We start from the raw sequence: 14,932 nt of genomic DNA on the forward strand, positions 1-14,932 counted from the left end.
GCCTACCTGGAAGGAAGTAAACACTCAGACCACCTACTTTAAGTACCTAAGTCTGATCCATAGCACCCAAAGTAAGCAGACCATGTTCCTTAGGTAGTGTGTGGAAGGTCATAGATAAATTCACAGGATCTGAGTTAGATCCTCATAAAAAATGTTGTGAACACTTTTCTGTATCACATTGGCTAGCAAAATCCCCAAAAGGATTCAGGTGCTGCAGTACATCAAACAGAGACTCCTGGCCACAGAAGAGGAATCCAGAATCCTCTGGAAGGATGAAATGTCATGGGAAGAGCTACACACTTCAAAGGGAGAGTGAAAACAGGCAGCACATTAGAAAGGGCATACTCAGTCAATGTCCTCAGTATGCTTGTATCTGAGGTCACTGAAACTCGTATTCCCGGGAACTACTCTTTACCCCACGGAGGTTGTGGCAGGAGACAAGGGGTTGGGAGTGGTGTGAGGGAGACCCCACACTCAAGTTGAATTGCTGTCCCTGCAAAGGAAACAATTAAGATTCACTGGACTAATGAAAAAATGCAAACATAAACACGATTCTGTAATCTGGTGGCTCGACATTCCCGTGGGATGGGGGATACCTGCTTCACAGACTACTTTTCACCTTTAAAGGTCTGTAATTTCCCTAAATCTTTCAGAAATAAAAACCCAGCAACATCCAGGGCTTTGGGAAGAACATTTTATTGCTAAGCATATCTTGAAACAAAATGCAAATAAGAAAAGAAAAAGAATCAAAAAGGAAGAAGAAAAAGAAAGGGAAAAAAAGCAATAACATCACAATAACTCAAATAAAAATTCTTAAGGTTGTCCATAAAGCAACAGGGATATGGTAGAAGCCCACATACAGAAATGCACATGTTCCCAAAAACTGTCCAATAGAAACTTACACAAAAAAAGGAAAGTGTAAATCTTTTTCCCTTAACTTAAAAGAGGAAAGCAAAAAGGAAAGGAAGAAAGAAAGCAGGAAATCATTTCACAAGACTCCAAGACTCCAAGAACAGCAATCTTTTACAGACATCAAGATATAATCAACTTTATATAGTTTCGGCCAGTTAAGTCATCTAAAATCGTGCTTTCATACCTTTTTAAAACCTGTCTTTTTTTTTCTTTTTAGTATAAAAAATAAAAAAGGAAAAAAAAGCTCAACCTCGCACGCACACGCACCACACACACACACACACACATACACGCACTGAAAATATTTGTTAACATGAAAGCATCTTCTCTAAATGTTTGAGAAGGCTGTTTTTCTGAATTTAAGTTCCCATGTGCGTGTGTGTATTTGATGACACTTCTTCAAAGTCAAATATTCATGCGACTTATAAACACCAGCAAGAGTAGATTTCTAAACCTAAACAGCTGATTAGTTTTCATCTGTTTACAGAAAAAGTGTACATTTCTGATATTCCAGAGTTCTCAATTCATCTTGGTTTTTGTTGTTTTCCTCTCTGTCTCTCTGTCTCTCCCTCATTTGTTTTTTTGCACATGATAGGCATGGCCGTCAAACCACCTGACTATTGTTCTGTACAGTAAGATAATCCTTTTCACAATAACTGGGAAAATGTAGAAAACAAACAACCAAATTAAGTTAAATAAAAACAAAAGACATTCCCAATTTAACCATAAAACAGTATATACACCATCAGGGTATCCATATAGAAATTATACTAGCAAAAAAAATAGTAGTAAAATATGTAAACAAAATTTCAGATTTTTTTTTTTTTTGACACAGGTAACTGTGACAAAGCTAAAACACACACTCTCTTCACATTTTAAGGTTTGCTTTTGTTGTCTGTTTCATTTTACTTTGTTCTTCAAGAACATTCTCATTCCACATTAAGACCATAACAGAACTTCTGTTCCAGTCGTCTCATCAAACATACCATGATAAATATATCTGTGTGTATATATATATATTATATTATTAAATTCCTTTTTCTTTATTATTTTTTGTGTGTCACAGCAGCTTTATTTATTTTCTTTTATAGAAAAGGGAGAATAGGGCAAATGGAAAGACAGAGATGATCTGAAATGTCAAGCTACAAAATTAAAATATTACATATGAAAACCAGTTTTATGTCAAAAAACCTATGTATTTTGCATTCTTTTACAAGTGTTTAGCTTTTCTAACATTTATGGGTCTTGTCACAAGTTGAACTACAGTGGTGTCTTTCTGATCTCTTTATTAAACTGATTTATTATTATTTTTTGCATGCATTGCAATCAGTGACAGAACCAGAACCCAGAGGAAGGCTCCTTTATTTTTGCACGGTATATTCAGCTCATAATGGCTAACCATTTTTTAAGCATTCTTTGCATAATCTTCAAATCCCTTTAACCATAGTTTGGCTGTGCTAATGCATACTAAGTGATATTCTCAAGGAAAGACAATGACTGATCAGAACAGACCCAAACCCATCTATTCTTCAGTTCAATTGAAAATACTGGAGCCAGATCCAAGGGAACCAGCTTTCCATGATAATTTTCTTCAGCACCACCCATCAGACACTTTCACTGCGTTGTTAGCAAACAACTTACTGCAAGACAACGGATTCTAGAGACAACACAACCAGATATGCAGAGTAAACACCATGGGTAGCTTTTGAGTTCATATATGGCAATAGTCTCTCTTTATTTATTATGGATTTTTTTTTTTTTTTTCCCGAGATTTCTTCTCAACTCATGTCCTGGTTCACCCCCCACACCGGTCCTCTCCACCCTTCCCTCCCACACCCAAAAGTAACCAAAAGAAACCAAACAAAAAACAACCCAGGAAACCAAACCAAACCAAACCAAAAAACCAACAATCTCCAAAATCATTTATTCCCCTCCTCCAATCTCGAAAAATTATATGTATGCTGGACACGGCCAGATCAGTTTGTTCAATATTTTTTTGTTGTTTAATAATGTTTGCATTTTTTTCTTTTTCCTTCCTTTTTTTTTTTTTAAATAGGCAAACTGAAAAATTATCGATACAGTCAGGGATCACGAACATTGTTAAAGACTCACTTGGAGATATGAAACAAGTAAGCCATGAAGTCTTCTACCTTTGCAGAAAGTTCAGCGGAGGAGGAGATTTGGAGACGTCCAAGTTCACTAACAGGGCAGAGCTGTGCGTGCCATCTCCAGAACGCTAAGTGTGCTTTATAATACACTAGGGCAGAGTTTGCTGACTCCAAGTGATGACTGAGACATTAACAGTCACTGCTGAAATTCTTTTTAACCAATACTTTTTCCCACAAATGATATCTCCCAATCTCGTTCGCTGCAATGGTTCTGATATTTCAGTTAAATCTCATTAAGTATTTATATATTTATATATAAATAAGTATTCTTTTTTACACATAATACTCTTTGTCCTTGTTTTTCTGTTTCTTGTGGCCGCTCTTTGAGCTCTGCTGCTTCTCCTTCACGAGCGTGCCGTTGCTCTGGGCTGAGTTGCTGATGTAGTTCCGCGTCTCGTCCACCTGATAGGACCCCTCGTCCCTGTTCCTGTACTTGTACATGGCGTACAGGAGGATGAGGATGCAGAGGGCAGCAGCAGCCACAATGCCGACGACCATCCCCGTTGTGCTGCTTGACTCGCGGACCACCTCTGAGGCCCCCGGAACCCGTCTGATTCCTGGCTCCGTGGGGTTTGCTGTGGGCACATTACGGAACATGGGGGAAGTGATTAGCGGGCTCTTCAGCTTTGTGCTGTCTAGCTCATAGGCAGTGGGCAACGGAAGCAAGACTATGTCAGGCTGGGGTTTGAGCTCACGGTTATTCATTTTGCCGGCTGGCAATTTGGGCACCATCCCAGTCGAGGACGAAGCTGTGGAGCGGATCAGCTCAGGGGACAAAGACGTGGTAGTAGTCCTACCAGTTTCGGAGACTTTGTTAGGTCTAAAGTCCTTGGATTCCCACTTGGGTGCGTGTGCTTTGTAGCCACCTTCGAAGATTGAAGTGGAAAGACTCTTATCTGTTACCAAGGAGAAGGTGGTGTAAAAATCTTCATCATCAGTAGGGGGTAGGTTAGAGTCAAAGGTTTCCCCTGAGCCATACCCAGATATCACCAAGCCATCATCATCACAACCATCGCTGCCTTGGTCCGACAAGCAAGGTAACCCCGCCTCAGAGGTCATGGACAGGGAATCTTTGGTGGTCTCAATAATGGTGAGGAGGGGGCGAAAGGTAGGGGGAAGTGTAATGAAAGGTGCACGAGTAGCAATAGGAGGGATATCTAAAGGGTCTTCTACAAGTAGAGGGATAACTAATTCACCTCCTGGGACGGAAAAGAGAAAAAAAAGAAGATTAGTACATTTTAATGACACAATGCACTATTTTCAATTCACTTAACTCAAGGGTGAGAGAGGATCTGGGCATTATGAAAAAGTGTCAGGGATCAGGTTTCTTGCCCTAACTACACTACCAACATACTTTCCTGGGGATGCCTTTCATTCTTCCCTCCCACCCTGCTTTGATACTGGTAAACTGCATGTTCCATTTCCTCCCTCTTTTAGCTTATGCTAGGGAGATACAGTGAAATACTCTGAATTTTTTGGGACCCAAACTTTTGATATTTGACGATACTCTCAAGTGACTCTGCGGACATCAATTTTTGGTAGTGATCTTTCTTAAGCATTTGGTTACACTACTGTTTATATGAATTATTTTAGACTTCCATAGAACAATGTTGTCCTAGATGGATTTTACCACTCATCTTGCCAGATCTTCCTCCTCTGATTCTTTTCATTTAAAGTAGCATTGGTACTTCTTCTCTGTCATTCAAGTCGGCTCACCTTCTGTAGCAGTTTGTAAGACCTTTCCCTAAGGCCTTCCCCATTCATCCATTTCTTCTTGCTTGTTGCCTGGTTTTTTAAATTGTGGAAAAGTTCATCAAAGTGAGGGATACAATAAGAACCAAGTACTTACTGGAGTCCATGAAGGTACAGAGCTCTGCTCAATGCTTGTTCATCCCTTTTTAATCTTTCTTTACCATTCTGTTTGTCACTAGGGATGTCCCTTTCCTTGCATCTTTTGGGGCTACTAAAGCCATACTATCTTCATCTTCAGTTCTTCTTGATATTCTTTTACTATAATTTGATTACAGATTAAGATAGACTTCATTGTGATTGATGATACAACTGAATAATGACTCTGATGACCCAAATTAGCACTTGAGCTCAGGAGCGTACTGCAGAAGCTGCCTTCACACTTGCTGTTAGTTCTTGCTATGCAGATAGCTGTGATCAGTGCTACTTCTTCCTAACATGATGGCTACCTGCCTACAGAGGACTAAAAATGAGGTGGACTTACGGTTTACTCTTGAGGTAGAACAACGAAGCTATAGCTATAGCTTTTGTACCTTACCACAGTGTAAGCTGCAACTGAAACAAGAAAATCAGTGCATCATTTCTAAGATTTGGTTTCTGAGCAACAATAGAGCTACTTTTAGGGTAGTAGTCCTGTTTTGTCTATATATTGTAATAGGACTGTACTTCTACTTTTGAGCCTATGGGTAATTAAGACTCCACTGTTTTTTTCTGATGTGGACGTGTAATCAATTTATCATCTAGTTCATTTAGTTCAGATTGCATAGTCTTCTGCTGACATACAGGTCACCGACACTTTTTTAGGGTGAGCCATATTGCTTTTGAAAGTTTGTATATAAATTCTCCCTTGGGTAATTTTTCTTTGGCTAGCCACTTAAGTTAGCTGCTTTAAATATAAACTGAAGAGTTCATCTGATACCAGAAGTAGTCACCTAGATTTGTTGGAAGGAGTGCAACTCAGTAAGAAGCATTTCTAATGCATAAGAAATTTTCATTTATACTCACTATGGCTTAAGGAAAGAAATGTAAAAGAAATTTTAGCTTCTAAATAAATAATTCTGGCTTTTACTTATTTATTAATAACTGCTAACGAACAGTTTGGCATTGTTACAATGCTGAACAGCATCAGAGTCAAAATGCTGCTCTCTCCTATCTACACTATACATTACATGAACTTGTTTCCCATTGAATACTGCCAATAATGTCCATGGGAGTTCTATAAAGAATATGGTCTAAAATCATAATCCCTTCTAAATGTATTTGGAGAGCAATATATTTGAACAAATTACATACTGAAGCTAGCAATATACTGAAAAAGGTACTTAACAGTTTGATTAAATCTGGATAGCTGAACTAGCAATATGGTTTATTCTTATCCTTAATGAGAAACTAAGTGGTGACACAGTTTAATCAATTGAAACAGTCAGATTTATCTCCGAGGTACCAGGGTAGAAATTAGGCCAAAATAAGAAATGTGGTACTTTGCATACTTTCATGCAAAGTTAGTTTTAAGCTAAGCTACAAAGGGCCAATTTGAATATGCGGTTTAGTTTTCTGAGCTTCCTCAGCATGTTCATACCACTTTTGTTACTGCATAGAGGATGAAGAAGTAAGTATCATACGTGTAAAATAATGCCAATCTCTTCAAACTATGTATCTTCAAAAAAATTATGTAAAAAGCAGAAAGTATAGTCTGCCAAATGGCTACATGGTGTTTTGTGCTCATGCATTTGAGCTGTTTTCTGTGCAAGGTAGAAACTAGAGCATGTAATATGATTTATATATGTCCAGAAGCCCTATCCACGGTTAGAGTAGGGCATCTATAATCTATGCAAACAGGTGGTCTCAAGGATAAACTTGGACTATGCCTCAGAGAAGAAGATCATCTGTGAGTCTGCTAAAAAAATGAATAAAAATAATAGCATTTAAGTGCGCATTACAACAAATTGCGTAAGTGGGGAATTTAAGTTTCAGAAAGTCAGGGATAGGTAGTGTCCCTTTAAATGATTTTTCAAGATCAGAGTTTTACTGTTAAAAGGTAGTAATCATCTGTGATTTTCATTCACCATCTGTGACATCCAACTGGAAAAAAATCAGTTTGGCAGCTTTTAATTGCTCATCTAGAGCTCTGAAGTGCCTTTGTTCTTAAAATCTATCATACTGGCACACAGCATCAGTATGCAGTTGATCTGCTGCCCACTGGAGCAATATTTTGGGCAGTTTTCTTCCAAAGAGAAATTACTTTGGTCCTATTAACAATTAATTTTCTTGAAGGAATCAGAAATATCTTACATTTAATATGAAGACCTTTCTTCCGCCCCAGTAACCCCTGCCTTTAAAACTAGATCATAGTACTACAGTTATTGTTGCTCTGGAGGATTTGAGCCAATAATCAAGACTACTACAACTTGGTAAGGGGGGTTTCATGAGAGTGATGGAGAGCAGATCAGAGCTTTTTGACTCCAGAAAGTCTGTTGGATGGAAGACAATAGGACAGAATCAGGAATGAGTTCTACAAAGTTTTAATCTCACAGTGTGTGTGAGAAGAGAAATAACTTTCATACCAGGAAGATTGGATTAACTTTGATTTCCCATACAATTATTTAATCTCATCTCTAGTTATATTCCAATTTGATGATCCATACTATGTTTGCCTGTATACTAAAGAAATAATGAGACTGTTAAAAGTCTTTAATTAGGAATCACTTCTCCATCAAGGAGTTAATTTTTTACATTTACTTAAAACAACATACTTTTAAGGAGTATAGGGGAGATGGTTGTAAGGGTGATAACGAAGCTTTGATTTTTTTTTTATTTTTCTTTCTCTCTGTAATGGAAGAAACTGTGAGTCTAAAAAAAAAACTGCGTGGGAGAAGGTAAGTCAGGAAAAGCACTCTCGGTATCAAATCTGACTTCTGTTTTATTGGTATGTTCGGCATCTATGCAAAACTCACTGCAAGCTGCAAGTTGTAGGTCTACTAGGATGCAAGCACAATGAACACTTCTTGGGGTATGCGATTTATAGAGGAATTAAAGCATCCTTTAAAATGGTGTGATAAAAATGCCACCCAGTTTAAAAGAAATGTGTTATTTAGGGATAACAGGGAATATAAATTCTGAAAAGCTCCCAGCAAAGTGTGAGAAATGTGATCACCAACATCTATGGAGGGTAGCAAGTGCAAACTTTCATATCATACCTGCAAACAGCTCTGCTACTGGTACTACATTTCTACTCGTAAGAGACACAAGGGGGAGTTTGATGACAGGCAGATGATAAGTGTGTGTGTAGGGGGAACCATCTTCCACAAAATGACAGCTGAGGCAGCAGGAAGCTGCCTAGAGCCAGTGGTCCTTTGATGGAGAAGTGTGCCTCTTGCCCAGGGCCCCAAGTTTGTTTAAAGGTAAGCACTGAAAGATGTGAAAGACAAAGTGCCACTCGGCTGCCAAGAATAACTTACGTGGGACTTGGATCATAAAAGGTTAGCTATGGAAGGTAAGTGCTTTAAGGATTTGGATGTCTAGAAAAAGATAGAGGAACCCCTGAAAAACCTTACATGACAATTCGGAAAGGAAATACATTTGAAACCGGTTTTATGTTTGAATTTTCCTATCTGAAGTTTTTTATTTGCTCAGTGTCTACCATTTTTTCAATTGCAAAATGAATGCTTTGCAGCTTGAATAAAACTTAGTTTTAACTTACAAATTGTTTTGTGCTTAAAAAAAATGGCAAGGTTGCCACCAAGTTTGGGTCACGGCTTTAAAACAAATATTCATATGAGACTCTGGATTATGTTTGTGGATGATACGGCTGTTTCCTGGTAGTTACAGGTTTCTTTCCCCTGTTAAGCACCAATTAACAGTGTTCACTGGTATGCTGCAAGTTCAGGATTAATTTAGCAATCCAAAGATTTCACAAGGATTTTCCAGATTTATTTTTTACCTACTCTGTGCTTTCTCTCCTAAGTGGGGAATGGATGTTTCCCAAACAGAAAAAAGTTTTTTAAAAAGCATCTGTTGAAAACACAATGTCAAAGAATTAAACAAAAGTGAAACAGATAAAATGTTTTCCTCTGCAGTGATATAGATGCAAAATTAGTTTGCCCATCTACAGTATAGTTGCAAAAAAACTCCCGAACAGCAAACTGGAAGCAGCACTGAGATACCTGAGGTCTGTGAGGTGGGAAACCTTATACCGAGCAGCCCAGTGCTCTCCGTGGCCTTCTCATTCCACAAAGCAAACAGTGTGCATATATTCCTTAAAAGTTAGCCTTTAAATCTAGCACATGTACTATTTTCATGGAGTTGTGCTTTTCTTTAAACTACCAAGATCATTGGGGATATAAAAGGTGTACTTTAGCCTTGGAGCTGCCCTGCTTTTTGCTTTATGAGCATATTTATAGATATATAATTCATACCTCTGGGGCTGATCTCCAGTAAGAGTTCTCTGCCACTGGAAAAGGCAGAGTGTTAAAAATTTAATAGAAGCCTTATAAACTGTGAGGATGTTGTAGGCGAGTCATGAATGCAGAGGGCACCAAAAAAAACCCCCAACAAACCCAAAAAAGAAAAAAGAAAAAAAACCCCAAACCACCTGAAAAACTGTAGCAGCCACTGGCTTTCATCTTTAGAGCCACAACTTCTTCACTGGAGTCTCAGGCATCAAACTGGTGCAGGACAAAAGGCACACAAAAGCAAAGCCTGAAAGGTTTGTCTCCTCCGGATGACGCTAAGGGACACACCCTTATCGTCTCTCTCTTTTCCAGCTGTGGTTGAAGAGCTTTTAAATGCCATCCATAAAGGCTGCACAACTCATTCATTTCTGCAGGCACTTGGAATTCTGCATCCCAAGTTTGTCATTTTTATTTTATTCTTATGCTGTTCCTCTGAAGTTTGACTCCGCTTTCAGTATGAAATACGTGCCACAGAAAATAATTCCTTACCTTTTTCCCCTCTGTATCAACACAATAATTCCTTATTAAATGACAGAGTTCATAAATTTCAATCTAATGGTGTTTTAGTTAATTCTCCTTTGAGTCCTCTGAGGATAAAAAGGGGAAATTATTCAGAACATAGTCCCTAATTCACAGGAAAGATGATGCTAACATGAAACCTAGTAGATGAACGTTTTTTATATTTTCTACTCTTTGCAGTCTGATTTAATTGCAATTGACAGTCAGTGTTAGAGAGAAAAACATCATTTCCACAATGGAATACTGCAACTTTTCATCTCAAATGTCTCCTTTTCCTTTCAAAGAATATATAGTCCTCAAAGTGATTAGATAAAATGTACTTCTTCTGATGGAGTTGGTTGAAAAGCATTTCCTAAGCCCCCCAAAATATATTAAAAGACATCAGTTATTGCAGTGCTTCCTAATACATGGCTCATGAGCGACAGGAACGTACTGAGTTTGAGAGGTCACAAATCCCATGTTAATGCTGGCCTGTGTTTCATTGCTGTAAATTCCTGGCCACCTTCATGCCATTTCAGTGAAACAGATAGATATATATATATATAAAACAGATACATAAACCTTCCAGAGAGGACCTGACACCGCATCTGCAGGCAGGATTCTAGAGCAAAACGAAGTATTTCGATGCCCAGACACTGAGCTGCTCTGAACCAATTGAAACATGCCCTCTTCCATCTCCCATCATTATTTTAAACTCATATGATTAACTGGTGACAGCTTCCTACTCAGCATAATTATTTGTTCTTTTTTCAGCATCAGTTGTTCAAGGGACTTAACAGTTGAACCTACGATATCTACTGACCACTATATCCTACTATGCAGGAATGGCGAAAACATACGTGCTTATAAGGAAGTACAACTTTTTCTTACTTTTACTTATTGCATTTTGAAGAAATTAATCCAAATCTCTTTTGAAGCAAGGAAATTTTAGAGGTTCAGGATGTGAGTTTCAATAGGAAAGTGTCTGCCAAATGTGTCTTTTCTGGATGATATTAGTGAGCCTTATACTAGTCATACTATGATGGGTGCGTTTATCTGGTAAGAGTACACTTGAGAGTATCATTTAGACTGGACAGCAGGCAGATAATCAGCAATGAAGAAAATTGATAGAAATAAAACATTTTCATGGCAATAAAGTAGGAATGATGCAGAGCTGCAGTAAGAAGACCCTGACAGCTACCAAAATGGTAGAGAAGTCTCATCGTTTTTTTGCTTGACACGAAGGCTACACCACCAGGCTACGTACAATTTAAGTAGCATGAAAGAAAGTAGCATTACTGGTGATTCATTCTGGGAAACAGAAAGGGGAAAGAAAGCAATAGAGAGGGACCGAGAAAGAATAGGAGCAAGCTACCACAGGTTCCTTCACCCCCTCCTCTGCACAATACAATCTGGTAATCGACAATATACAAAGAGCACACAACATAAAGGCAAATACAAACTGACTCAAAAATAAATAAATGAACTTATACATTTTTCCTAAAGCAAATCCATATACTAGAAAATAAAAATGCCACAGCAACAAGGTCAGAAAAAGGAAAAACATAACAAGTCATTCACTTTATCAGCAAAAGAAAGATTAAAACCTACGAGAACTGAAAAAAATGATGAAAATCAAAAACATTATTTCCTTTTAAAAAAGTAATCAAAAATACATAAAAATATTTAGAAAGCATACCACATTGATTTCATAACAGTCAACTTACATCAACAAATTGCCCGCATGTTTTTTGGCATGAAAGGAAAAATTTACAAAAGAAAGTTGTGTAAGAATGCTCTTGGTCAAGTAGCATTGCCACATTCTTGTAACTTGCTTTTTTTCGTTGTTGTTTCTTAAAAACTTTTTTAGCAAAATGTTTATTATTTCTTTTTTTAATATAATTGTTTTACAACAAAGGGCGATACAGGGAGGCAACAACACATACATCCACACCACATAACATGAAAAGAAAAAAATCTTGCACCTTAACAAATTTGAACTTGTTTTTTTTCTGCTGTTTTTTGGTTGTATTTTTTATCTTATGTAAAGTTGTTAGCATATTACAGTTGAAAAATCCTGTACATTTTATAGAATTTAATCTTGCTTGTTTGCATATCTACATATATAATGTTTTTTGAAAAGCAAAGTTTGTTGCTTTTTTGCCTTTTTGGTCAATTTGATATATATTTTTTTAAACATTTTCTTTTTTTCTATAATTTTTGTGTGTGTGTGTTTTAAGGAATGGATGACTGCACATAAAATTTTAACAATGCTAAAGAAAGGGGTGGTGGAGGGGAACTTATGGGAAGAAAAAATGCCTAGGGTGGATGGAGTGGGTGTGTAAAAATCTATGAGTGTACTACACAGGAGATGAAGATGATGGGAGTGAATGTGTAAGTCAGTTGCCATGTCCATGTAAGGGCGGTACGGAGTGATCTAGCAGCATTAGAGCTTCTGGCTGTAAGGAAGGGATGGGCAATATACAAAAACAAATGAGCATATTCATGCCCATCAACAAAAAGAAAGAACAGAACTCTAACATTGACAATCTCACAAACCCTAAGCTGCAACTTCTTCAACATGCAAGTTACAAAAAATTAATAGTTATAGTATTAATATTTACATTTTCATTAAAGGTTCTCAAATTATAAAAACAGTTAAAACTTTTCCCTACTAAAATAGCAGTAAAAATACATAAACTAATAATAATAATAATAATAATAATAATAATAATAATAACCAGAGAGTAAAACAAAAAAACAAGGAAACTAGTTTTATGCATTGGAATTAGAACAACTTCCTCTGTAGCTACCCACAGCCTCCTTCTTCTAAGAATCATCTTTTCTGAAGTCCATCAAATTGACATCAGTATTCTCAATAATTTCAGACAATCGTTTCTTGAGCACATCACTGTTTCGAATGTAATGACTGTGTTGGCACACCCTATCCCCAGTCTCAAATTAGATTGCTTTTATATTCAGATTCTCTCGAGAATCTCAAAGATACAGCTGTGGGATTCTGCCAGTGAAGTAGTTCCTTATTTAAAGAGGGAAATAGAGGGAAAAATTGCAGAAAACAATTCATAACTCTTTTGTTTTGTTTATTTTTTTCATTATTAGATTGGAACAAACCAAATCTAAGATAGAAATTCAACCATTGAAAAGAAATACATCAAAATATAACTATGTAGAGATATACTAAAAAAAAAAGCAAAAAATTAAAAAGAGTACTTTGTTCCCAGGAAGAAGGGAGATAAGAACAATTGTGGGGTTTTAAAATTTTATTTTTAAAGAAAAAATTAGTCCACACACTTTCAAAGATGAACGAAGCACACATTGAAAGGAACAGACAAAGCAGTCTAGGGACACTTTCATCATTTGGACTTGTTTTTTTGTTAAGAATTGGATTCTCTTCCCTTCCCTCTCCCTCCCATTTAAATTTGTTTTCAACTGTTGGCCAAAACCCCCACCACCCTCCAGTGTTGCTTTTTTTTTTAATAGATCTTTTTTTAATCACTTCTTTTAAAAATAAACATGGAGAGGAAAAAAAAGGACGTGCAGTCTGGATGTACGTCATAAATAGACATAGAAAAAGATAGAAGAAATTGGCTGAGATCGACAAATGGGTTATATAATAGCTTAATTTTACTGTAGGATGTTAATAATAATGCATGCTTAAAGTAAGTTGCATTTAGGGAAAGTAGAAAAACAGAACAGCAAGCAAGGATTTGGGGGGCGGGCAGGTGGAGGAGGGTGGGGGGGCAGGGAGGGTACCATCCATGCCTCTCCAGAAAGGGCAAAGCACATTCCAGCAGGTTCTCTGCATTTCTGGGGGAGGTCAGAAGGGGAAAAGGGTGAGGGCAAATCGTAAGCTATGCTCAGATGCACTTTTCACCCTGACTATGACCTTGTATTTGGATCAAACACTGAAAACTCCAGACTCCAGCCCTTGTTCTGGCCCTATCTCTCCAGGGCATTCCCGAAATGAATGGCATTTATTTTTCTGCCTAGTCAGACTGGGCTTATTCCTGTAAGTGCTGATCAGCTTGAGCAAAGGGTGAAGAATTAGTTCTTACAAACACACTCTGCTATGTGTGAAAAGGCTACAGCTGTAGTAAGTATTTATTTGAAGAGCAGTTATTCAGGCATCCTGTCCATGATTACTGCCAGGGGCCCACCAGTTAGCAGTACTTGGTACTAAGGCCGTTTGGTTTTGCATAGGCAAAGCTGCCACTGCTAGCATTAAGACTGAGACTAGTTTGTTCTGTGCTACAAAAGGATTTAAAGTGCAAGAACATATTACTAATCAGTTCTATTTGAGTCTTTACGAAAACTGGGTCCCAAATACTGTATGTCCTAGAGGGGTCCTTGGCCTTCCTCTGAATTCCCTAGGTGACACATATTATGTCCATATTTGTCTTGTACAAAGATTATCATCCTGGCATCAGAGTCCTTCTAAGAAGGAACTCAGGACCCCAATAAAACAACCTGTTCTGTCTGATGTTTTAGGAGAGGACAAACATTACATATAAACCTTTGGACCCTGTCCATGATGAATCTCTCCAGAGAACGGGGAAAGCAGGCTGTAAGCACTGCATGTACCTTAGCTTTCCATTAGGAATGCCAGCAAGATCATTTGATAACCTATCATATAGGTCATGCTACCACCAATCGGTGGAAGTGGGTGGCTATCTCAAGCTTGAATTTCTGGGAAGAATGGGGCTATCTCCCCTGAGGATGTGGCCAGGGGTACTTTTGTATAAATATGCTAATAAACAGGCAGGATGCTTTGGTACCTATTAACATGCGGAATAAAGCACCTCTAAAGCCAGTGGGAGATCAGTTTTAGTCCTGGGGAATGATAAATAAGCATAAATAACAGAAAAATTAAATAGCCCAGATCGGTTTTAGATGCATTACTGAAAAGCATCCAGTTCTGAGTAGAGTTATATGAGAAGACTCTTAACTCCTTCTTCAAAAGTGATGAGGTTGCGCTGACTACCAACACAGTACATCTGTAGCTGGAATGTTACCGTGCCTTTGCTGGAAGACTGCACTGGACCTGTCTCCTACACCCCTTTGGAAAACATGTTAGGAAGGGAAGAGGACCAACCACAGAAGAGGAAACCTGGTGAGGGTGATCTCAGGGACAGA

At 37.8% G+C, this 14,932-nt stretch overlaps 1 protein-coding gene across 9 annotated transcripts in view; it reads right to left on the reverse strand.

Moving 5' to 3' along the window:
• Positions 1–680: 680 nt before the first annotated feature.
• NRXN3 (neurexin 3) overlaps positions 681–14,932 on the reverse strand; it is a 1,011,514-nt gene continuing 997,262 nt past the window's right edge. For 5 of the 9 annotated variants that reach the window (XM_075753769.1, XM_075753770.1, XM_075753776.1 and 2 more), the window contains one exon: positions 681–4,279. In XM_075753769.1, the coding sequence (XP_075609884.1) occupies positions 3,354–4,279 (926 nt within the window). In that variant the 3' untranslated portion in view covers positions 681–3,353. The remainder of the gene's footprint in view (positions 4,280–14,932) is intronic. The other 4 variants (XM_075753775.1, XM_075753777.1, XM_075753774.1 and 1 more) reach the window with 1 other exon arrangement.

Source organism: Balearica regulorum, chromosome 5 (genome assembly GCF_011004875.1).
Source record: "Balearica regulorum gibbericeps isolate bBalReg1 chromosome 5, bBalReg1.pri, whole genome shotgun sequence".
NCBI lineage: Eukaryota > Metazoa > Chordata > Aves > Gruiformes > Gruidae > Balearica > Balearica regulorum.